This window comes from Bos indicus x Bos taurus, chromosome 19 (genome assembly GCF_003369695.1).
Source record: "Bos indicus x Bos taurus breed Angus x Brahman F1 hybrid chromosome 19, Bos_hybrid_MaternalHap_v2.0, whole genome shotgun sequence".
Lineage (NCBI taxonomy): Eukaryota > Metazoa > Chordata > Mammalia > Artiodactyla > Bovidae > Bos > Bos indicus x Bos taurus.
Window position 1 is genome coordinate 45,684,903 of NC_040094.1, and position 25,372 is coordinate 45,710,274.

Consider the following 25,372-nt stretch of genomic DNA (forward strand, 5'->3'; position numbering starts at 1 on the left):
ATCGGGGCACTAAGATCCCACATCTCCCTAGGCCGCACAGCCAAAAAAATAAAGTTTGTTGAGGCCTTAAAGAGTCAGAAGAGGTTGCTATTCTATCTAGGTATACAGAGAAAAACACACACCAAGGATGGAGATGGTTTATTGATCATTATAATAAAAAATATATATATCCACCTATATATATGTGGGTGTATATATGCAGAAATAAAGGATGAGAGGATATAAACCCAAGAATCAATAGCTCTTACATCGAGGTGGTAGCATTAAGGTTTACACTTCTTATACTGAGTGTATATTCTGTTTACAATAGGGTAAGAATGATCAACTCTTTTCATTTGGAAATCAAGGCACCATTATCATCGTTAGGACTGCTGCAAGGGGCTGGGCTCTTGCTTCAGGCTTGGGGGATGGGGCTGAAGAGGCCTTTCTCTAAAAGCCAGGAAGAGCCAAGCTGGGACTCTCCCCCATCTGCTCCTCTTCCCATGCTCACCCCTCCTCCACTGCACAGAGCCCTGTGTTAGATGGGGGGGTGGGAGGTGGGGGAAAGAGGGTAGGACACAAAGCCCCCCATAGCTAGCTTCCTGCCTGGACGGCATTATAAACGAGGGGGAATGATGGCAGCACCCTTTCAAATAGCAACACGTTAACACTCACAAATGAATATATACATGCTGAGAAGCTGAGTGTAACAAGAGATTAATAAAGAGGGTGAGTAGCAGAATGAACGGCTGGGGGAGGACTGTTAATAAAGGAAGAGGGTGTTGGCGTTAATTGCTCTGAGCCAGGAAGGCAGGTCAGGGCTCCTGATGCAGGCGGCTCCAGGGACCAAGAGGGGCCAGGTGGTCAGGACACCTTGATGGAGCAGCTCCCAGCTGACAGCGCCCCCGTAACCCCCATCAGTTCCTCCTGGTTCTTCTGGTTTCCAGGGTAGTGGGGACTGGAGGGGGGCTCTGCAGGCCAGTTGGATGAGGGGAGGTCGGGAGGAAAGAGAAAATGAGGCTACCTCCCACCATTCCCTTCCCCCACCCCAAAACCCATGTCTCCCCTCCTACCAGCGTCCCTGAGGTGCTTAGAAGGACCCTAGGCCCTCCTCTCACCCGGGTCTCGGCCCACCCTGTCCCCTCCATACTTCTTGTCTCCATCTGCCACTGTGGCCCAGACCATCCTGCTCCCAAATGCCAGTCACCTGGGATTGCCAGGGGCCCAGCTGGCCTCTTCAAGGTGGTGCTGGGAAGGCGGGCAATGCGGCTGCGGCCTCGGGCAACTCCCAGTGAGCGGGAGATGGAGGAACTGTAGTCGGGGGGGAAGGAAGGAAGCAAGGAAGGAGGGTGGGAAGGTCACAGCCAAGTCTGTGGACTATGGAGGGGTGGGGGGATGGGTGGTGGTGGTGAGAGCTAGACACCGAGCCTTGGGAGGAGGGGGAGACTGGGCATCAAAAGGAAGGGGAGATGAGTGGGGTTTGGAAGGGAAGTAGAGGTGAGGGGTGGGCAGTCCACTGCCTGGGTTATCCAGCGAGCATGTCTCCCTCATGGAGAGGGGTCCCGCAGCCTTTACCAAAGGAGGGAGACACCCACCTCTAGTATAATCCCATAATAGCAGGAACCTGGGACCCTCAGTCAGACCATCAGTCGCTGGCCCTGCTCACAAGACCCCCACACTACTGGCTCCAAGGGGTCCACACACACACACACACACACACACACACACACACACACACACACACACACACACACACACACGCAGGGCCTGTAGTTTGCCTGGGCATCTGCTGCCCTGGTAAAAGCTCTTTCTCTGCCTCCACCCCACACATCCCCTCAACCTCACCTCACAGCGCGCCTCTTCTTGCGGGCTGAGGTCCCAGAGAAGGAAGATGCTGGCTTGGGGCCCTTCATGGTGAACAGGGGCATGGGGGCGCTGGGGAGGGAGGGAGACAAAGGGATCAGAAGGGAACCAGAAATGGGTGCTGGCCACTCCCCCCTCCGGCACCCAGGCTGGTGGGGCTGGGAGGGTGGACGGGATGACCTCTGAGGTTCCCTTCTCCTAGGAGGCGGATTCCTCTCCCTGCCCCACTCGGCCTCGGCTGACAGCTGAGTGACAGCCCTGTTCTGGGAGAACATCCAGGTGTCAGTTTGTGGCGTGTCCAGGGAACTGGAGTTCAGACAGTTTCACCCTTCCACCTGCCTGGCTCTGAGCTTGTTACCGAGAGGAGGGTTCGGGCTGTGGGAGGGATGGGGGGTAGTGGGCAGCCTGCCACCCTTGGCCTCCTGAGTCCAGGTTAGTCTGCAGCCTGTTCGAGTCCAGGTTAGTCTGCAGCATGTTTGTGGTCCTGAGCTGGCTACTGCTCCCCCGCCCTTCCATGTGGGCAGAGGGCAAGGGGGAAAGCAGCTTTCCACCCGAAAACGCCGAATAAAGTTTTCTCAGGATTCCCCTCCCTTCCCAGTTCCAGATGCTGGGCTGGATCTGGGGTGGAAGCGGTGGAAACAGGCATTTCTCAGAGGAACACAGAACTCAGGCCAGGCCTGAGTGATGCAGTGGGGTGGGCATCCCGGGTTAGTTCCTACTCCCTGCTGGCAGGGGGCTTCTGTGAGCTACTGTGGGCATGTCACAAACCAGCACAGAGCTGGTAGCTCTGAAGTATAGACAGACAAGGCAGAACCCCCAAGAGAAGCCATGCCTCGACAGAAACTCATCCTCTGCTCCCCTGGGCCAGGATGCTGGTCAGATCAAAGGGAGAGAGTCATAGAGTCAACTCCAAGAGCAGACTGTCTCCTCTTCCCTTTGATAGCACCTCTGGCGCTTGCTGACCCCTTATCCCCTGTTGGGAGGCTGGAAGGGAGACTCACCTGGGGATGAAGGGCTGATCCAGCCTGTTCAGCTCCTGGGGCACACTGTCCCAGCCAATGCATTCGTGGAAGCCCAGTTTTGCAAGGGGCTCCTCGGAGAGGTCAAAGGTGGCATTGAGGTCCCGAGAGGGCAGGGGCAGAGGAGTGGAGCAGTTCTGCAGAGCGGAAGGGCCCAGGGGCACCCGGCTTTTGATGACAGTAGCTGGGCAGAAGCGAGGGGATGGGCAGGGAGAGGGGGCCCTCTTCCCCGTGGGGGTGCTGGGCCCACATGGAAGCCGAGCCTCAGGCAGGGTCCCCCTCCTCAGGCAGGGCAGGAGGGACTGGCGCTGGCGCTTGGTCCCCAGTTTTGGGGCCGGGGGGCTGTCTGGCTCCGAGGGGCTCGGTCTCCTCCTCTTCTTCTCTGTGGCCTCCCGAGATGCCTGGGGTGGAGTGCAGTCTGGCCCAGGTGGGACCCCCAGAGTGTGTGTGAGGCCACTCAGTTGCCTTGCCATGGTCCGAGTTACAGGGCCCGAGTATCCTGCAGATTCTGGGCAGAGAGGAGGAGGGTGCGGAGAGGGATCAGGGGTTGAAGGAAGAAGAGTTTCTAGAATCTGGGGAGACAGGAGACAGGCAGGAGCGCCTGACTCCTCAGGTCTGCGTGACTCCTGGGCCTCTCTGTGCAGATGCCCATGATCCCAGGGGTCCAGCCTCCCATCAAACCATGCATCTGGGGCTGTGGCCACCCCTTGGCAGAAGGAAGCAGAGCAGGGCTGAGACTTACTTGACTCTGAACGCAGCTCTTGAGCCAGAGGTGCCTTCCTGGCTGGGCCAGGCTCCCCAGAAGCCTCCCCTCCAGGCCCAGCGTTTTCCTCTCGCACCAGCTGCTGCAAAGTCTCAAATTCTGTGACCATGTCGGGGGTCAGGAGGTTGGCTGCTTGGAGCAGGGAATACTGGCGCTGGGCCAGGCACAGCACCCTCAGGGCCAACCTGGAAGAGAGGCACGGGGGTCCCCGCCCTGCCTCAGCTCTCTCGGCCACGAGCAGCACACAAGCACTGGACCGCTCCTGCCTTGACGGGACCGCCTGGCCAGCCTCATCACCCTCCCAGTTGTGCTGAAGACCAAGGCTGGCGGAGATGACCGTGGGTAATGGTGGGAGGCTTCACCCACTAAAAATGTCCCCTGACAAAGACGGTACTCGGGAAGTGGGGAAAGGGGACTGGGTGGCCTCGGAACGTCTGAGTTTCCTCTCAGCTCTGCCACCTATGAGTGCTGTGATCTTGAGTAAGTCCATTTCCCAGGGGCCATGAGAGGTCGCAGGGAAGAGGCCGGCTCAAGCCAGACCAACAGCTCAAATTCCAGCTCCAACACTTCCCAGCTGTGTGACCCTGGATCACCTCGCACCCTCAGTGTCCACATCCCTAAAATGCAGATAACACAGGCAGCTACCTCATAGGATTGCTGGGAAGATGAAATGGGTTATTTTTAAAATTTTTGGCCATGCCTGGCAGCTTGTGGGATCCTAGTTCCCTGACTAGGAATTGAACCCCGGACCCTCAGCAGTGAAAATTTAGAGTCCTAACCATTGAACTCCATCGAAGTCCCCAAATGGGTTATTTTAGATATAAAGTGTTTAATGAGTACTTGGTACATACTCAGCACTGTAAGGTTAGCTAATTATTATATTCTAATAATAATAATCATGCCATCTACCTCATTAGGATAAGAGGAGATTAAATAAGACAGGCCATTTGATCTTTGGTTCTGAGGAGACCCTCAAAAATGCATTCAGCCTGCACTTTCTATTTAACAATTGGGATCCTGAAAGAGTGTGTGTGTATTAACATGTACTTTGCATGCACTGAGGGGCCATTTAAAGGAAATTACGAGGATAATGTGATTATTGGTGTTATAAATTTAGATTCTAATAAAGCAAATTTTCTTTCTGTGAGGCACACCTATGATAAAAGAATAAACACAATTATCTCAGTGGGGATTATTCATGGCCAATCATTTATCCCTGGGTAGCACTACCTGCCTGGGCATCTCTGAGCTCTGCCCTCAGTGTGTGCACAGGGAGCCCAAACTCATTTTATAAAGCAGCCTCCAGGCCCCTTTGAAAGAAGGCAGGATATAAATTAAAAAGGACACTGCAGAAACTCATTCTATATCTGCCTGAGCCACAAATTATACAAAAATAAGACAACTGAGAAAAGTGGGCATCTAGGGACAAATGCTCTGACTTGGCTGTCAGATGACCCAGGTCTGACTCCGTCCCTCTCGTCCTGTAGCCCCGGCAAATGGGGAGTTGGTCTATATCACGAGTTTTCAATTTAGGTTTCAAGAAACCCATCAGAGGACATTTTTAATGGAACAGCTCTGCTTTATCTGTTCTACATATTAGACCTCAGGATAAGATTTCATTTGAAGACAGGGCTTTGCTGCTAAAAAAAATTCTGAAAAACCACTGAACTGGAAAATCTAAAATCTACTCAGTGTCCCAGTAGTCTAAGATTCTAAATTCTAAAGTCAAAGTGAAATTATTTTCGATTATCTGGTTGTTAGGGTATTCCCAAGTATCAGGGGCTGCGGATCTAGAATGTTCCACAACCCCTGATACTTTGGGTCTTCCATCACTTTTATTAGTATCTGTTATTAGCTCTGTTTCCCTGGTGGCTCAGTGGTAAAGAACCTGCCTCCTAATGTAGGAGACACAGGTTTAATCCTTGGGTCGGGAAGATCTCCTGGAGAAGGAAATGGTAATCCACTCCAGTATTCCTGCCTGGGAAATCCCATGGACAGAAGAGCTTGGTGGGCTATAGTCCATGGGGGAGCAAAAGAGTCAGACACAACTTAGCAACTAAACAACATTATTAGCTCTGGACCGTGATGCCCAAATCGTAGCCAAAGTTGAAGCCACTTTCCAGAAACCACAAAATCAGAGGCAAAGCAGAAATGAGAACCCTGGTGTCCCCCGTCTTCGCAACGGGGGACTCCAGGCCAAGAGACCCTGAGTCATCAGTGGCAGCCTGTGGTTGTTCCATGGGGGCCCGGGGGCATCCCGCCAGTACATTCCTGCCACTCCTGGGCCCTGGGGAGTCGGCAGCAGGAGGCAGATAATAAGCCACTGATTATTCAGGCTGCAGCATTTTTGCTGAGTTGGGAACAGACACTCCTCAACAAGAAATAAAATTAAACAGGCCCTTCTGTCCAGAAGCTTTAAATACACTGCCTAGCGTGAGGCGTGCTGTGGAGGGAGGTGTCGGGTTGGCAGCAGCAAAGCTAAGTGGCAGAGAATTTATGTTCTGGGGGCCAAGGAAGAAAATACTAGCAGCACCTCTCTATTAAGCACGGAAAGAATGGTCCAAAAGCCATTTCTCTCTGGGTTTGTATTTACTTCTGAGGAGAAATAGCCTCAATCTGTCGATGAGACAGACGACGAACACCTGACTCAGGAAGGCCGTCCCATCCTCAGCGGCCGCCCAACTTCTCTTGGCTGAGCACGGGCAGCTTGGCCCTTAGGCTGGAAAGCATAGCTCCAGCCCCAGGCAGCCCTGCCCTACCTTGGCATTCGCCAGCTGTCTGGATGGAATTTGGTGTTTTGCTTCCCTCTTGTCAAACTGCCAGCTACAGAGTAATAAAGAGGCTGCTGTGTAAACAGAGTAGGCGATAATAGCAAATTGTTGACGGCAGGTATGGGACAACTGGATGACAAAAGACTTGCCTCTTGGACTTCCCTGGTGTGGTGGTTAAGAATCTGTCTGCCAATGCAGGGGACACGGGGTTTGATCCCTAATCTAGGAAGATCCCACATGCCTTGGAGCAACTAAGCCCGTGCACCGCAAGTACTGAGCCTGCTCTCTACAGCCCATGAGCCACAATAAGAGAAACCTCTGCAATGAAGAATATTCACTGCTTGCCGCAACTGGAGAAAGCCCATGTGCAGCAATGAAGACCCAGCACAGCCAAAAAAATAAAGACCTGCCTCTTTAACTAAAACACAAACAGAGCTTCTATGATATGCTTGGCACCAGTACTCCTTCCAGGGAGAATTCCATGGTCAGAGGAGCCTGGCAGGCTACAGTCTGTGGGGTTGCAAAGAGTCAGAAACGGCTGAGCGACTTTCACTTTTCTCCTTCCAGGGGGCCTGGAACCCATCACCTCCCGCCTTGGACTCTGGAGAGGAGCAAGAAGATACCTACTGCTTAGAACGGTCCCTGTCCAGGTTTGGTGGTGGGAGGTGGTCCACGACTGGCTTGGGCTGCACGGTCAGGTCAGGGGACCTGGGCGATGGGTGTCTGAGGTTCTGTTCTGGCACCTGGGTTGGAATCTAGACAGGAAGAGTATCACAGGTAGAGAGCCCAGGGCAGCCTCCCTCGTTTTACCTGCACAGCTCCTGAAACCCACCCATCCTCCACGAGTGGGAATGACAGCTCCTGGAATGATTTGGTCCTAGTAGGGTCCTTCTCTCTCCCAGTTTAGGTCCTCCCTTCTTCCTCCCTTTCTGGTAACACACAGGCTCCCTGCTTTCAGACACACCGGATCTGACTAGTTCTTCCTGCACAGAATCTGAAAGTCTCCCAATGACTGAGATATAAGCCATCCAAGCAGAGAAGCCAGGACTGAAGGGACCCACGAGTTGGGGGAGGGGATTTTCTTCCAATATCCCACCAGCTCCAAGCCCTACCTCCTTGGCCGGGCCTTCATCCTTGTCCTCTGGGGGCTGCTCCCTATTTGAGGAGTTCCCGTCCACGACCTTCTCCCCTGGGGCCTCTGACCCCAGGCTCTCCTCTTGAAGGACTGCTGACCCTGGCTGGAGCTCTGGGGTGCGGGGCTGGCTGGGGAGATGGGACGGTGAGGGGCAGCTGGGGAGGCTAAGGAGGAAAGGAGAGGTTTGCGAGGTGTGAAGCAGGGGCAAGTGGGAAAAGCAGAGAGGGGCAGGATCTCTGTGGCTTCAGATGGTACAGAGTCTGTAAGGGGTTGGATGCTCAGGTAACAGGTAGGTAGTAGCTGGGGGTGAAGAAGGAGTCAAGGATTTTCTGGTAACGTGTGGGCACGTTAAGTCACTTCAGGCATGTCTAACTCTTTGCGACCCCGGGGACTGTAGCCCGCCAGTTTCCTCTGTCCATGGGATTCTCCAGGCAGGAATACTGGAGTCGGTTGCCATGCCCTCCTCTAGGAGATCGTCCCAACCTGGATCGAACCTGCTTCTCTTACATCTCCTGCATTGGCAGGCAGGTTCTCTACCAGTAGTGCAACCTGGGAAGCCCAGAAAACAATGACACCCACCCCCTGAACGCACCTTCCTGTGAATAGCTGATGCTGCTTATATGGACTGGGGTGTGATTTACTCCTCCAGCACAGAACATTCTAGGTGACAATCAGAATGCTGGGCACTGAATGAGAATCCCTAACTCCAGGTGCCAGAACAGAATCGAGGAGTCCTAGCCCTCCACAGGCTGGGGAAAGGACGGGGCAGGACAGGGTGACAGAACTCACGGTTGATGCGGAGTGCCTGGCTTGGGGGACCGTGGAGCGTCGTGAGGTGGGGCCTGGGCTGCTGCCTCATACACCCGGAGCTTCTCCCTCAGGGCGGCCACCTGGAACAAAGTGGCCCATCCCCTCAGAGCCCCCGCTGAGCGCAGGGTGGTGGCAGAGCGACCTCCCCCATGAGTTGCCCCCCGAGTGCCCTGCCCCCTGGTCAAGTTCCCCAGGCAGCTCCTCACCTCAGCCTGGAGCTGCTGGCAGATGGTGGCGTACTGGCTGATGTGACAGTCCAGGCTGATCACGTTGCTCTTCAGCTGAGGTGGGGACACAGGGGAGAGATCTGTTTGTTTATTCAAAGCAGCTTTTGGCAACTACTTCCAATGGCCAGACACTGCTAGGCACCTCACTCACACCCCGGCTGCTCACCCTCAGGACTGAGGAAACGGGGAGGCCAGAGGCTCACCTAATACAGCAGGAGGAGAGCTTGCGTTTGACCCCGAGACCCCGGGCTCCCTGACCCATACGCTCTCCCCAGCCCAGGGGCTTTGCAGCAGTGGATCCGGGAGCCCCAGGGCTCCCTGTGGGAGGCAGGGGAAACCAGGCAACTCTGCTTCTATCTGCACTATATGTTGTTTTACCAAAATAAGGGCCTGCTGCTAAAAACAAATCTGACAAAGATCACTGGCTGACACTCGGCCACTCCGTTCTGTTGCTTTCCTCTTGAGATAATTTAGCCTCAACCATCCCAGCGCTGTGGTATTTGAAGGACGAAGACTGGGTCACCTCTCCTCTGGGCCTTGCGGGAATGCTCGCTCCAGGTACTGGAGGAAGCCGGTGGGTCCTATCCCCTCCTCTTCCCAGTCTGGGGGCTCCCCCGACACCACTACACCCCCACCCCAGGCTGGCGTCCTGGCTGGCACGCACCGAGAGTTTGATCTCCTTGGCGCGGTCGGCATACTTGAGGGTGTTGTAGGTGTCCTCGTAGGTCAGGCTGGAGGGGCTGACGGCAGCGATCATCACCGTTCGGCAGTTGCCCCCAATGCAGTCCTTGAGGAGGCGGGTCAGCTTGCTGTCCCGGTATGGCACGTGAGACTTTCGGCCCTGGGGACAGTGGGTGGGCGTGGAATGAGTGTCTAGACTAGACAGACCCAGGCCGGGACTCGGTAGCTTTGGGGTTTTGGGGGATATTTATATTTGTATCTATATATATATTTAAAAATTTATTTATTTGGCTGCACTGGGTCTTGGTAGTGGCATGCGGGATTTAGTTTCCTGACCAGGGATAGAACCCAGGTCCCCTGCATTGGGAGCGTGGAGTCTTAGCCACTAAACTTCCAGGGAAGTCCCTGTTTTTGCTTTTGTTTTTTTTTTTCTGACTAAGCTGCTGGGCTTGCAAGATCTTAGTTCTCCAACTAGGGATTGAACCTGGTCCACTACAATGAAAGCACCGAGTTCTAACCACTGGACCACTAGGGAATTTTGACCCAGGGCTGGAGGGAGGGACCCTCGTCCTTGGCAGTGGGTTGTTGCCCTGGGGAGGAGCCTGACTCCGTGCGACTTTACCTTTGCGTCCGCCAGGGCGTTGAGGACGTTGATGAGGGCCAGCAGCGAGCGGTTGATGTTGGCTCCCTCCCGTAGCCGCTCCCCCTTGGCGTGGGTGCTGGACGCCCGCTCTGAGCCTGCCAGGTCAATGAGGCTCATCTTGGCCACGCGAAGGGCCTGGGTCAGACCTGGGATCCGGTCCTGCTGCTTCACGAAGATCTGGGGGCAGAAGGCTGGGGTGAGGGGATGCTGGCCACCAGGAGTCCAGACTCAGGTCCTGGCCTGTGGCCCCTGCTCACCTGGAAGATGGCATGGGAGCGGGAGGATGTAGCGTTGGCATCAGTGGGGTGCTGCGTGCGGTTACGGTTCCCCCGGGTCAGCATGCCCAGCAGCTGCTCAGCTGAGGTTGGCTGCAGAGGAGACATGAAGGGAGGGGGCTGTGGTCTCTCCAACCAGGACTTTTCCCTAGCAGAAGGGCCACTCTTCAGAACCAACGTCACCCCCATGCTACCACCACTGCCACCCCGACAGGATCCAGGACATCCCCAAACTGCCTGGTGAGGGGATCCCAGAGGACCAGTGGGGCTGCCCGTCCCACCTAAGCCCAAGTCTTACCTGGTGGAAGGAAAGTCCTTGTACCACCACCCCTTTGTCGGGGTCCTCACGGATGGCAAGGGGCCCCTTGGGCTCCAGGAGGTCGTGGATCTGCTCATTGTACACCTGAGGAGAAAGGAATCAGGGAGGGGTCTGGTGGAGAGGCTGGTCAGGAAGTCTCTCCCCTAGGGGGCTGGGGGATTCCCAGGCCAGAGAAAATGACAAGACATGCTTGGTGAATGACCCTTGCGAGATGACGTAACGTGACGACTAGGGTCAGTTCACACGCAGTCTCTCTTGGAGCTGTGTCTGCCCTCTGGGCCCCCGTCCTCCCACTTCCTCCTACTCTCTGCCCCTCCTGCCTGCTCCACCCCACTCCCTCTTCAGGTGGTTGTGAGAATGAGGGAGGAGGCTGCCCCGTCCTGGGGCGCCAACAGCCCTACCTCCAGGTAGCTGATGAGCACCTCGAATCTCTTCTCCTCCCGGCAGGCCTCAAGTCTTCTGTACAGCTCCATGGTGGTCAGGTACATGATGCCAGGGTCCCTCTCTCTTCCCAGCATGGTGTGTGTCTTCCCGGCCCCGGTGGCCCCATAGGCAAACACTAGAGAGGACAGAGTAGGGAGGAGGGTGGTGACAGGGCTCCCCCAGGGCATTTTCATCCGGTCAGCCCCTCTCCTCCTCCAAACCCCTTTGCTTCCTTTCGCATGCATGGTTGCACTGCTCCCACCCACCCACAGCCCCCACGTTCCCAGCTGTCGAGTTCTCCATGTCCTTTCCTGGTCCCCCTGTAGGCCTGTGGACTTGAAGGCAGAGGGGTCTCCACCACGGGTGGAAGCTCGTCCCTTCCTCGGGGCACCTTCTGCAGCCTGGGTAGCTTCCTCTATGGAAAGCCCACAGTTCTTTCCCTCACTTCATGTAGCTCAGCTGATAAGCACACACTTGCAGGTGTGATTTTGCGACGTGTCTTCTCCCTGCTCTAGACTGTAAGCATCCAGAGGGCAGGAACCCTCTCTGTCTGACCTATTGTACCCCAGGGCCCAGCAGAGTGGCCCCCACACCAGAGAAGACTGAGCGAGGGGCCCACAGAGAAGGCAGGGCCAGAGCCTTCCTCATCTGGTGCCCAGCAGAGGGGCAGGCGGGCTCACCTGAGCAGTTGTAGCCCTGGAGGAAGCTGTCCAGGATGCTGTGGGTGGTGTGCTGGAACACATCCTGCTGGGTGGCCGTCTCACCGAAGACCCGGTCAAAGACAAACGTCAGGTCTTTGCCCTTCTTCCTGGGGCCATCTTGGGCGCTGCCCCATTTCAGGCCAAGGAAGCCCCCATCGGGCTCCTCAGGGTCGAACACCAGCACACGCTCGTCTACCACCTGAACCACAGGCCGCCGCTGACTCTCCAGCTCCTTCGGAGTGGGGGGCCGCAGCCGCACCACGACCCGCAACATGCTGTCCTCCACCGCCATCACCATGGCAACACCTGGGCACAGAGGCGATGGAGATGAGGACCAATCTCACTCAGGCCTTACCGGGTATTCCTCAGTCTAGTATTCAGGGGCCTTCTCCCACCTCCTCTACAGCTCATCTCCGTTTTATACCTCGAGAGAATAAAATTATTGATGCCAGCACCAATTACTAACAAATATCTTTCTTCTTCCCTGGTAGCTCAGCTGGTAAAGAATCTGCCTGCAATGCAGGAGACCCCAGTTTGACTTCTGGGTAGGAAAGATCCCCTGGAGAAGGGACAGGCTACCTACTCCAGTATTTCTGGGCCTCCCTGGTGGCTCAGATGGTAAAGAATCCGTTTGCAAAGTGGGAGACCTGGGTTCAATCCCTGGGTTGGGAAGATCCCCTGGAGAAGGGTGTAGTAACTCCAGTATTCTTGCCTGAAGAATTTCCATGGACAGAGGAGTCTGGAGGGCTGCAGTCTATGGTGTCACAAAGAGTCAGACATGACTGAGCGACTAACAGCACAGCACATCTCTTTTTCTCTTGAAATACCACCTTTGCCATATCCAGGTGACTGTATAGGTGGGCTTTCTATTATGTTCCACTAATCTGTCTATTCCTATGCCAACACAATAGTTCCTTTTAAAAGGAACACCATTCCTTAAAAAAATTTTTTTTTATTCATTTATTTGACCACAGTGGGTCTCGGTTGTGACATGGGGTCAAACCCAGCCACCCACAATAGGAACATGGAGTCTGAACCGCTGACCACCAGGGAAGTGCCCACAGTTGCTTCTTTTCTAGCAAGGCCAGATCTAACCCTACCCCCAGCTTACTTTTTCATGATTTTCTTGGCTATTTTCAATCATTTTTTTCCTATTTGACTTTAAGAATTATCTTTATCAATTCCATCTCCATTTCAGAACCAATTCCCCCTCAAAAAGCCCAGCTGGGATTACAATTGGAATTAATATTAATTAATTAATATTAAATAATCAGCATCTCCTGATATGATATTTATTTTATATTAGATGTTTTCATATAAGAACATGGCTATTACCTTTTGATTTGTTCAGGTATTTTTTGTAGATTCAGATATTTTCTTTTTTTTTAATGTCATTGTTCTTATTTAATATAATTCCCAAGTACTTTATGAACTTAATTGCTATTATGAATGGAATACCTTCCCCAATCTCCATTTCCAGGCGGTAAACACAAGTAGGGAAAAACATGATTGATTTTTACATATTTGCCTTTTACCTACAATCCTCAAACTCTCTTATTAATTCCAACTGTTTTTTATTAAAGCTTATTGAGTTTTCTGAGTACACAATTGTATATCAGAAAATAATTTTTTTACCCTTTCTTCTCCATGATTATACTAAATATTTCATTTATTGTCTATTGCATTCCCTTGAGTTAAATAATAATGATGAAAATAGGCACCCCTGTCTTGTTTTTGATCTTAAAGGATCTTGATCTTTACTGCTTTATAGAGATATTAGTTTTCGACTTTTAGACAAATAGGTCATTATCATACTAGTAATTTCATCTGTTCTTACTTTTACTCAGAGTTGTTATCAGGAATATCTAGAACTTTATCTGATGCTCTTTCAGCATCTCCTGATATGATTATATGCTTTTTTTCTCCTTTATTTGGTTGGCGTGGTAAATTACTTGATATTATTCTTGGCATCAAATCAATCATGTACTCTTTTTAAAAATTTTTATTTATTTTTTTGGCTGCGCCTGGTCTTAGCTGCAGCATGCAGGATCTTCCATCTTCATTTTGGCACGTGGGATGTTTAGTTGCGGCACGCACACTATTTAGTGGCATGTGGGCTCCAGCTCCCTGACCCGCTATTGAACCTGAGCCGCCTGCATTGGAACACAGAGTCTCAGCCACTGAACCACCAGGGAAGTACCCCAACTACGCATTCTTGAAGAAATATCCTATTCCAGCCATACTGGAAATTTCCAGTTTTCAAATGGTCAAATATGTCAACCTCTTCTTTTGTTATTATTATGTCATATTTAAGAAGACAGTCCTTCCCCAAAGTAATAAACACTTTTAAAAAATATTTCTAATACTTTTCCTTTCTTACATTTAGGTCTTTATCCAGATGGAATTTACTTTTGTGTGTGCGAATGGTATGAGAATATTTCTAAATATCTTTTCTTTCCAAATGGCAAGCAATTATCTCAAGATCATTTATTAAACAGTGAATTCATTCTCCACTAATTTAAATGCCACATTTAACATAACTAAATTCTCATGTAAACATGAATTTGTTTCTGGATTCTCCATTCTGTTTTCCTTTTGCAGTAACTCACTGTTGTAATTATTGTGATTCTATACCACCTTACTGTTCTTTTTCTTGGACATTCTTGGGCAGCTTATCTTTATATGATTTTAGAGTCAGCTTATGAAGTTCTATGAAAAATCCTGCTAAGATTATTTTGAATTTCTAGATTAATACAAGAATTAGCATCTTTACAATATGAAGTCTTCCATATAGGAATATTGTATCTCTTTTCATCATTTACAACTTTATAATCTTTAGTAAAATTTCATTATTTTCCTCACATAAATTTTGTAAATTTCTTGATAGATTTACAAATAGTTACTGTACAGTCTTTGCTATATTGGAAATAGGCTCTTTTAAAAATTACATTTTCTAATTCGTTTTGCCAGAACGTAGGAAAGCTACCGATTTCTGTATGCGGATCTCGTATATGCGGATCTTGTATCTGGCCACCTTGTTGAACTCCCTTATGAGTTCTATTAGATTGTCATTGATTCTCTTAGGTTTTTCAATTAAATGACGATAAGTTTGCAAATAATGACAGTTACTTTCTATTTTTAGCTCGTCTATATTTAGTTCCCCACCCTCCACTACCCATTAGGAATGGGTGCTAAATTCTATCGAATGCTTTTTTGGCACTTGCTAAGATGATCACACGGTGTTTCTCCTTTCTCTGTGCCTGTACAGGGTGACATGGATAGATTTCCTAATGTTGCCTGGTAGTCATTCCAAAAGCTTATTTATGCATTCCCTCTTGAATTCCCCTCAGACCTTCCTGTGTGCTTTTTTCATTTCTCCTTCAAGCCAGCCTACCAAGGGTAAAGATGGAATTTCTGGAATGCAGGAATCACAGATATTCCTGGAAAAGTCCAGCTCAAGTCTAGGAATATATTAACAGGGATAAGAAAAGGTGGTGGGGGCAGGGGGGAGCTGTTCGAGGTTGAGGGGATAGGAATAGATGAATGCTTTCCTAGGAAAGAGTAGGTTCTGCCAACGGGTCACCATTACCAAGGTCATGCAGCAAAGAAACGTGGGATTTCACCTAATACTCCGGCCAACAACTCATGTTTTCCTTGGGGGATGAGGCAGAACCGAGTTGACTTCAAACGCTTGTCCTTCACCCCTAAACTTCCCAACTTCTTCCCCACACAGAACACAGATGTCAACCAATGATTATCTTTCTGAGTTGAATTAATTCTATTCCTGTCTCAGCCATCAGGCCATCACAATAACAAACATAATAGGTAAGTGTCCACTCAGGAACTGTTCTAGACACCTTACACTTTTCATCTCCTTTCGACCCTGTTGTGACCCCACAAGATAGATACTATTATTATTATTTATCTGTTTTTTACTTTTGGGCCACACCTGGCAGCATGAGGCATCTTTGTTTCCAGACCAGGGGATTGAAACCTCACAGTGCAAGCAGGGAGTCTTAACTGCTGAACTGCCAGGTAAGTCCTAATAGATACCATTCTCAGTCATTTTTCAAGGACAAAATTGAGACAGAAAGGGTTAAACAACTTGCCCAAGATCCCAGTGGTAGTGAGTGATGAATCCTGGTTCCAACCCAGGCAGTCTGGCCATAGAGCCTGCTACACTGCCTCGTAATGACATTATATACTATGCTCTCATGCTTACATTGTTGTAATGGTCCCTTATGTTTGTATGATAATTATAATCCCTTTCATGTAACTAGCATTATGCCTTCTGCAAACACTTTCAGATAAATGGACTGGACCTAATTTTCGACACTCAGAATGCCTGTTTCCTATCCTCGCATGTGAAGTTCCTCCAGGGAACTTCACTTTTTTTCGGTTTCACCACACAGCTTGCAGGATCTTAGTACCCTGACCAGGGATCGAACCTGAGCCCTTGGCAGTGAAAGCACAGAGTCCTAACCACTGGACTGCCAGGAAATTCCTAGGAACCTCACTCCTGTGACCAGGCAAGTGAAGGCAGAGGGTGCCTGGTCCCACAGTCTGAGTCTATACTGGCTGCCTTAAGGCCAGTCCCAGCTCCCCGTGGAGAGGGTATTAGCTGAGGAGGAACCACAGAGCAGCGTCACATTCAAAGCAGGAAATTAAAAAGGGCACTGGCAGCAGAGTGCGCCTAACCTTTGCAGTTCTCTCCTCTCCGCCTCCTGAGGGCCAGCGAGGCAGGCTGTTTGCCTAAAGAGATGTTTTCCTTCTTACGGAGAAAGCGCTGGGGGCGTGGGGTAGGAGGTGGGGAGGGGGAGGGTGACACCGGCATGGCCCCAGTCAGGACACCTGGGTCCTGGTCTCTGCTTTGGCCTCTGACTGCTGGGGAGGTCTTTCCACCAGCCACACCTCATGGATGTCACATCAGCGTCTCCCTTTGAGAGCTGGAGAGAACAGCTACTGATCTGCGCCTGCCCCAGGGGGATGGGAGATTAATGAGAGAACGTTTGTCAAGTTTGCTTTGATCCTCAGTTGGAAAGAGCATTTCAGCCCAAAGTACAAGGGAGATGATTCTTTAATAAGATCTTCAGGGTTCTGAGCGAGCCACAGTCACGTCCTGTTTCTAACCCGGGGCAGCTCATTAAAACCCGGAGGCTAGTTTGCTGCCAAGCTGGGGATGGGAAGCCAAAATTCGGTTGTTTTCAGGGTAGCTTCCTCTGCCCACCATCATAGGGACGGATAGAACAAACAAACCCACGCTCCTCAGAAGCCCCTGAAGAAGAATGCTTGAGGACTTGAGGGGGTCTGCCTGCAGACACTGGGAGCTCAGAAGGCAGGTGCCTATCCTTGGGTGTTGTACTTTTATAGCAGTTGTTGTGGCCCCTTCATTGCTCCTTCACAACTCTAACACAGTGTTTCTTGTCCTTAAGCTCCGAGACATTAGGACCCTCTGCTGATACAGTCTGTGCACCCCGAGATAACTCGGAACCAAATCCAGAACACAGTAGACACTGTGTAATATTTGTCCTATGAACGAATAAAGGCCAGAAAAACCAGGCTGAAGCCAAAAGCCTAAAAATAATTACGATTATATAATAGCTAACATTTACTGAGTACTTACTATGTGTCAGGCACTATGCTAAGTGCTTTACAAGTGTTTCATTTAACTTTCACAACAATCTCATTCTGTAGTTATTGATACAATTGTTACATCCCTACTCTACAAAGCAAACTGAGGCTCAGGAAGGACATTGTCACATCAGTGGTAAGTGGCAAGGCCAGAACTTGACTTTGTCCTGTCATCAGAGGCACTGCTCTTCATCCAAGGCTGTTCTGCCCTCTACCTGAGCCTTTCCAAGTCCCACTTCCCCTAACCTTAGTGAAAAAGTGACCGTTTCTTTCTATGGGTGGTAGTGCAGAGATAGCACTGTGTTCTTTTGTTTTTTGAAAAAGACAAAACTGTAACTAAGGACAGTTTTGTTTATTCCTTTCTAATCATTTTTTATTCTTCTTGTCTTGCAGGCTAGGACATTTATTTTTCTTATCTAGCCAGGACCTTGGGTACAATTTTGAAAGCCGCAATAGGGGCTTCCCTGGTGGCTCAGTGGTAAAGAATCCACCTGGCAAAGCAGGAGACACAGGTTCGATCCCTGGTCTGGGAAGATTCCCACATGCTGCAGAGCAACTAAGCCCTGTGCCACAACTATCGAGCCTGTGCTCTAGAGCCTGGGAGCCGCAACTATAGAATGCCATGTGCTGCAACTGCTGAAGCCCTTGAGCCCTAGAGACTGTGCTTTGCAACAAAACAAGCCACCGCACCACAACCAGCGGGTAGCCCTGGCTTGCCACGACTAGAGAAAAGCCTGCACAGCAAAGAAGACCAAGAAGACCCAGCACAGCCAAAAATAACTGAATAAGTAAAATTATATAGACTGAAAGAAAAAGAAAGCAGCAATAGTGAGCAATCTTGTCTCTTTCCCAATTTTATAGGGAATGTTCCTATTATTTCACTTTTTAGTTGGTTTAAGGAGATTTGCCTCTATTTCTGAAGTGAAGTGAAGATCTCTCAGTCGTGTCCAACTTTGTGACCCCATGGACTATACAGTCCATAGAATTCTCTAGGCCAGAATACTGGAGTGGGCAGCCATTCCCTTCTCCAGGGGCTCTTCCCAACACAGGAATTGAACCCAGGTCTCCTGCATTGCAGGCAGATTCTTTACCAGTTGAGCCACAAAGGAAACCCAAGAAAACTGGAGTAGGTAGCCTATCCCTTCTCTAGTGGATCTTCCCAACCCAGGGATTGAACTGGGGTGTCCTGCATTGCAGGTGGATTCTTTACCAGTTGAGCTATTAGGGAAGCCCGCCTCTATTTCCAGCTTACCATTAAAAAAAAACATAAATGGTTATTGACTTATACTTTTGTGCCTAATGGAATATGTTTTTTTCCTTTAATCTGTAAATGTGTAAATTGTATGAATAGATCTTCTAGCATTAAACTATTCTCCCATTCCTGCGATAAATCCAATATGATCATAATGTAGTTTTTTTAATACATTGTTGGCTTCTGATTACTAATATCTTATTTCAGATTTTTACAACTACATTTATAAAAGAGAATGACTTGAAATTTTCTTTGCCTCATTTTTGGTATAACAAAATAGACTGGAAATGTTTTCTTTTTTTTCAGGGAGAGTTTTTACATGTTTGCTGCTGCTGCTAAGTCACTTCAGTTGTGTCCGACTCTGTGCGACCCCATAGACAGCAGCCCACCAGGCTCCGCCGTCCCTGGGATTCTCCAGGCAAGAACACTGGAGTGGGTTGCCATTTCCTTCTCCAATGCATGAAAGTGAAAAGTGAAAGTGAAGTCGCTCAGTCGTGTCCGACTCTTCGTGACTCCATGGACTGCAGCCTACCAGGCTCCTCTGTCCATGGGATTTTTCAGGCAAGAGTACTGGAGTGGGGTGCCATTGCCTTCTACATGTTTCAGTTCAGTTCAGTTCAGTCACTCAGTTGTGTCCGACTCTTTGCGACCCCATGAATTGCAGCACGCCAGGCCTCCCTGTCCATCACCAACTCCCGGAGTTCACTCAAATTCACGTCCATCGAGTCGGTGATGCCATCCAGCCATCTCATCCTCTGTCGTCCCCTTCTGCTCCTGCCCCCAATCCCTCCCAGCATCAGAGTCTTTTCCAATAAGTCAACTCTTCGCATGAGGTGGCCAGAGTACTGGACTTTCAGCTTTAGCATCATTCCTTCCAAAGAAATCCCAAGGCTGATCTCCTTCAGAATGGACTGGGTGGATCTCCTTGCAGTCCAAGGGACTCTCAAGAGTCTTCTCCAACACCACAGTTCAAAAGCATCAATTCTTCAGCACTCAGCTTTCTTCACAGTCCAGCTCTCACATCCATACATGACCACTGGAAAAACCATAGCCTTGACTAGACGGACCTTTGTTGGCAAAGTAATGTCTCTGCTTTTGAATATGCTGTCTAGGTTGGTCATAACTTTCCTGTTTAGATGCCTGTATATTTCTGGTGGAATTTGGTGGGTTTTATAAATGTGCTTGAAGGTAGGTGGCGCTAGTGGTAAAGAACCTGCCTGCCAGTGCAGGTTAGACATAAACAGCCCGTTGGATCCCTGGGTGGGGAAGATCTCTTGGAGAAGGGAATGGCAATCCACTCCAATATTCTTGCTTGAAGAATCCCATGGACAGAGGAGCCTGGCGAGCTATAGTTTATAGGGTTGCACAGAGTTGGACACGACTGAAGTGACTTAGCACCGCAGGGCATGGCATAGAAGGTAGTTTTTAAACTAATTAAATTTCTTCAGTAGTCCTAGGTTTGTTGAAAATTTTCATAGCTTCTTGAATCAGTTTTGGTGAGCTGTTTTTCTTAGAAATTTGCCCAAAAGCATTATCAAAAAGGGTTCCCACTGAAGTCTTTCTCTTTTAATCTTTGAGTAGCCAAAGTTATGTCCCTATTTTAATTCCTAAGGTCATTTTTTCATGTTTCTTTTCTTTAGTCTTAATATTACCAGAGGTCTGGCTTTTTTATTAGTCTTTTCAAAGATACAGTTCTTGGCTAAGTTAATCATCTCTATTATATAGTAAAATTCTATTTCATTAATTTTTGCCCTTAACTCATTTTATTTTCTACACTTTTATTCTGTTGTTCTGTTCTATCTTATTAAAATTGGATATTTGCCTCACTTTGAGCTTGAAAAAGAAAATATTCTAATGTAAGCATTTAAGACTATAAATTTACCTCTAAGTGTTCTTTAACTGCATCACCCAAGTTTTATAAATGGCATTATCACTGTTTAATGCTAATTATTTTTAACTACAATAATGATATCCTATTTGACTGAGTCATTAAAAAAATTTTTTTTAAATCCAAGTGTGGGTTTATTCCTTTTTCTTTTGTATCTTAAGCTTAACTGCTTGTGGAAATAGAATATGGTTTGTACAGTACTCTGAAAACTCTTTAGATTCACTTTGTGGCCAGACAGAGACAATTTTTATAAATACCTCTAAATATATGCTACTTGCATACTTCTTAAAAAAAAAGGTAAAAAAAAAATGGAGCTAGGCTGGATAATAAATATAAAGAGCAACAAATTGAGACACTTTAAAGTCTCTCTGAGGGTGGAAAAATTCAATCATGAAATAGGCAGAGAAGGACTGGATATGTTGGTAGTTGTTTGAAGCATGGAATTTGGTGACCAGAAAGGATAGTGATGAGACTGGAGAAAGCAGGGTAACACCCAGGAGAAGCTTATACAGAAAAATGTTGTGGATGTTCTCCTTGGAGCTAAGCTTAATTTCTCTGCTTCCTAACCTGTAAAATGTAAATATAAGTATCTATGCCATTGCGTTGTTTTGAGGATTAAATGGGTTAACTCAAACCTGGTAGGTCAATAAATGTTAGCCAACATAATCAGAATTTATATGACCTACTGGCATTTCCCCCTGATACCAGAAGATCCACAGTCTGAAGTTAAAACAAACAAACAAAAAAACCTATTTCCCATGACAGACCAAGCTTATGTTTTCCGTGTCACTTCAGTACATTAAAGAGTCAAAGCTAAGAGAAAGGGCATCCTAGAAACAACAGCAGAAGGCCTGGTGTTCTGTCATGCAGACGTTCTTTCATTCCTTCCTTTATTCAATCAAATATTTACTAGGTGCCCCAGTAACTAAGTTACGGCCCCTGGCACAGCTCTGCAAACAGCTCTGCATAAATGTACAGAGAGGGTCTTAGCTACTCCATACAGATGTGCAGTCCCAGGTCTCCACTCCCGGCGCGCGGAAGGACCCAATTCTTCCTTACGTGTGAGTAAGAAGACCTTTCCCAGGGCGGATGTACAGAGCGCTGGGCCGAGGTGCAGACGTGCGGGCCCCAGTCAAGGTCCCGTACAAATAAGCAGAGGGTCCAGATCTCCCTTGCAGGCATCTAAGGAAGCGACTTCTCCCCGCACCGCCCCACGCAGTGTTCGGAGACCACCACTCAGGACCTGATTGGTCTTCAGGCTGCACCTCTGTGTACTGCACAGAGGCCCGGCTCCGGCTTCCGCCGCCGCCAGGAGGTCGGTCCGCGAGTCCAGACATGAGCGCAGGGGCCCGCGGAACCCGCTCAGCCGTGGGCCAGTGCTTACCCTTCGTCGGTTCTCCGTCGCTGGTGTCGCCGCTCGCTGCAGGGTCCTGCCGCAGCAGACCGGAAACCCGGACCACCAGAGATCGCCCCCTCCCCAAGTACCCTACCCGCGCCAACCTCCGGCCCGCGCCGCGTGTTCAAATTAGCCGGGTCGACTCTTCCGCGCTTCCCATTGGTCGCTGCCCGGGTCGCTGATTGGCTGTTTCCTAAGAAACAAAGTACATACAGCTCGGCAGTGGCGGGCGTTGTCCACAGTGCGCTTGCGCACTTTGCCTTCCTGCTTGCTGGAGGTTTGAGGGAGTGTGCCTGAGATCGGAAAGAGCAGCAGAAACCAGTATGGGGTAGAGGTACCCAGGGGGGCAGTTATGGCCTGTCTCACTTACCCTTGGGACTGAGTTCGTCATCAAAATGCAGCAGCCAGACATCAAACACGTTTTCAAACCTGCATTTTCTGCGGTCTCAGTCGGCATCCACTTATCCAAAAAGGGATTTTCAGTTGCTGTCCAGGGTTTCTTCTCTTCCGCGACCATCCAAAGAATGAACTTCAAGCCAGCGGAGGCAGAGAATGGCCCACTTGGCTTTATCAGTGTCAGGATTATCATGGACATACTGTTGAGTATGAGTAGCACACTTTAGGGCACCTCTGGGCAGCACTGTCTCCATCCTCCACAGCGGCCAGCTACTTGGATTCTGGTGGGCCACACTCAGGCTGATCCCCAACCCCGGGGTTTGTGGAGGTCGAAGAGAGAGACTTGCCCTGGAGTCAGGAAGTCTGATTCCAATCCTAGTGACAGAATCATCAATTAGTGCTGAGACTGTGGAAGTCACTTCCGTTTCTCTGGCTGCTTCTTTCTCATCTATAAAATGGGACAAATATCCTGCCCTTCCGACTTATCAGAAGAGCATGGATGGAAAACCATCTTAAGCCTCATCATATATAAGGGGATAGCTATCTAGTCTGATTAGGATGAAGCAGTGGTGGCTGTTAGGAGCCAGTTGCTCCACCCTTTCATTAGTCTGATCTACCCCGACACAGGACCATAAGCAGGTCGAGTCATGCAAGAAAGCAAAAGACGTAGTTCCCTAACAGGTCTACTATGAAGATGGTTCAGTTCAGTTCAGTTCAGTTGCTCAGTCGTGTCCGACTCTTTGCGACCCCACGGACCACAGCACGCCAGGCCTCCCTGTCCATCACCAACTCCCAGAGTTCACCCAAACTCATGTCCATTGAGTCCGTGATGCCATCCAACCATCTCATCCTCTGTCGTCCCCTTCTCCTCCTGCCCCCAGTCCCTGCCAGCATCAGGGTCTTTTCCAATGAGTCAGCTCTTTGCATCAGGTAGCCAAAGTATTGAAGTTTCAGCTTCAACATCAGTCCTTCCAATGAACACTCAGGACTGATCTCCTTTAGGATGGACTGGTTGGATCCCCTTGCAGTCCAAGGGACTCTCAAGAGTCTTCTCCAACACCACAGTTCAAAAGCATCAATTCTTCAGTGCTCAGTTTTCTTTATAGTCCAACTCTCACATCCATACATGACTACTGGGAAAACCATAGCCTTGACTAGACGGACCTTTGTTGGCAAAGTAATGTCTCTGCTTTTTAATATGCTGTCTAGGTTGGTCATAACTTTCCTTCCAAAGAGTAAGCGTCTTTTAATTTCATGGCTGCAGTTATCATCCGCAGTGATTTTGGAGCCCCTCGAAATAAAGTCTGTCACTGTTTTCACTGTTTCTCCATCTATTTCCCATGAATTGATGGGACCAGATGCCATGATCTTAGTTTTCTGAATGTTGAGCTTTAAGCCAACTTTTTCACTTTCCTCTTTCACTTTCATCAAGAGGCTCTTTAGTTCTTCACTTTCTGCCATAAGGGTAGTGTCATCTGCATATCTGAGGTTATTGATATTTCTCCTGGCAATCTTGATTCCAGCTTGTGCTTCTTCCAGCCCAGCGTTTCTCATGCTGTACTCTGCATATAAGTTAAATAAGCAGGGTGACAATATACAGCCTTGACGTACTCCTTTTCCTATTTGGAACCAGTCTGTTGTTCCATGTCCAGTTCTGTTGCTTCCTGACCTGCATATAGATTTCTCAGAAGGCAGGTCAGGTGGTCTGGCATTCCCATCTCTTTCAGGATTTTCCACAGTTTATTGTGATCCACATAGTCAAAGGCTTTGGCATAGTCAATAAAGCAGAAATAGATGTTTTTCTGGAACTCTCTTGGTTTTTCGATGATCCAGTGGATGTTGGCAATTTGATCTCTGGTTCCTCTGTCTTTTCTAAAACCAGCTTGAACATCTGGAAGTTCACAGTTCACGTATTGTTGAAGCCTGGCTTGGAGAATTTTGAGCATTACTTTACCAGCGTGTGAGATGAATGCAATTGTGCAGTAGTTTAAGCATTCTTTGGCATTGCCTTTCTTTTGGGATCAAGATGGTAGACTTTCAGGGAATTCCCTCGTGGTCCAGTGGATAAGACTAGGGCTTTCACTGCCATGGATCTAGGTTCCATCCCTGGTTGGGGAACTAAAATGCCATAAGCCACATGGTGCAGCCTAAAAAAATAAGGAATGACTTCCAACTTAAGGATACCCTCCCTCTTCACAGGGATATGATTTTAACAGAGGTTTGGAGTATGGTTGAAGGCTTGGGGTCCTCAGGAACCACCAGTGGAATAGGAGCCTTTTATGCCCTGTAGCCAAGTCTTTCCTGGTCCTATTCTGCCCCTGACAATTAGCTGGAGACGATGAGGTGAGTCATAGTGAGGCAAGGAGCCAAGGCTGGTCCTCCTATGGGCAGTGGAAAGGGGACACTTACTTGCTTGATCTTTTGGGGCAAGTCAGTTAGCCTCTCAGAGCCTCCGTTTCTGTAGTTATTTTTTAAAAAAGAATATAATATTTAGCTTGTTACAGGGATTAGAAATAGTATACGTAAAGTAACTTGCAGACATTCAATGAAGTGGTAATGGGGGTTCTTATAATCATTCATTCAACAAGTATTTATTAATATGAGACAAGTGGGCTAAGAAGATAGGGAAGTTGATAAACACCCACCTCCTACACTCACAGAGCACGTAGTCTATGGAGAAATCACCCTATTAAACAAGGACTTACAATGACGTGAGAGATGGGCTATAATGGAAATATCTGAGGATGTCAGAAGGAAGTGACATGAAGCTGAGGTCTGAAGGGGAAGTGAGCTTGTTTGACAAATGGATCACAGAGGTCAAGAGAAAAGAATTTTGCTTTATAACATACAAATAGTTTCTCATGGGACTTCCCCAGTCATCCAGTGGCTGAAACTCTGTTCTTCTAATGCAAGGGGTGATATTTTAATTAGGCCCGTTTTTCAGATGGAGAAACTGAGGCTCAGAAAAGTGAATGTCTTTTCCTTAAACACAAACATAGCCAGGACTTGAGCCCAGTTTTTCTAACTCCAGTTTCTGCATGTCTGTTGAGTCCTGCTGTCTTAGGTTCTAGCACTGCCCTTAACCAGCCTGAGCAACCTGGAGTTTCTCTCTGGGTCTCAGTTTCTCCAGCTGTGTAATGGGAGTTACCCATTCAGTGGCTTTGATTCTCAGTTTTGGCAGATGGGGCAAATAGGGAGCA

At 49.0% G+C, this 25,372-nt stretch overlaps 1 protein-coding gene and 1 long non-coding RNA gene across 2 annotated transcripts; one reads left to right on the forward strand and one right to left on the reverse strand.

Moving 5' to 3' along the window:
- Nucleotides 1-122: 122 nt before the first annotated feature.
- On the reverse strand, nt 123-21,907 carry KIF18B (kinesin family member 18B). Its single transcript, XM_027518361.1, has 16 exons — nt 21,765-21,907; nt 11,589-11,915; nt 10,887-11,044; nt 10,465-10,569; nt 10,149-10,259; nt 9,871-10,068; nt 9,232-9,408; nt 8,547-8,621; nt 8,320-8,420; nt 7,508-7,694; nt 7,023-7,150; nt 3,604-3,809; nt 2,844-3,369; nt 1,825-1,914; nt 1,187-1,290; nt 123-950 (listed from the first exon to the last, which is right to left on the reverse strand). Exons 2-16 carry the CDS (start codon nt 11,905-11,907, stop codon nt 844-846), a joined length of 2,592 nt encoding a protein of 863 aa, XP_027374162.1. The 5' UTR covers nt 11,908-11,915; nt 21,765-21,907; the 3' UTR covers nt 123-843.
- LOC113877825 lies at nt 12,363-15,766 on the forward strand. The gene is made up of 3 exons (XR_003506836.1): nt 12,363-14,035; nt 15,343-15,434; nt 15,566-15,766. It is a non-coding gene; the product is annotated as an uncharacterized LOC113877825 (long non-coding RNA).
- Nucleotides 21,908-25,372: the final 3,465 nt, after the last annotated feature.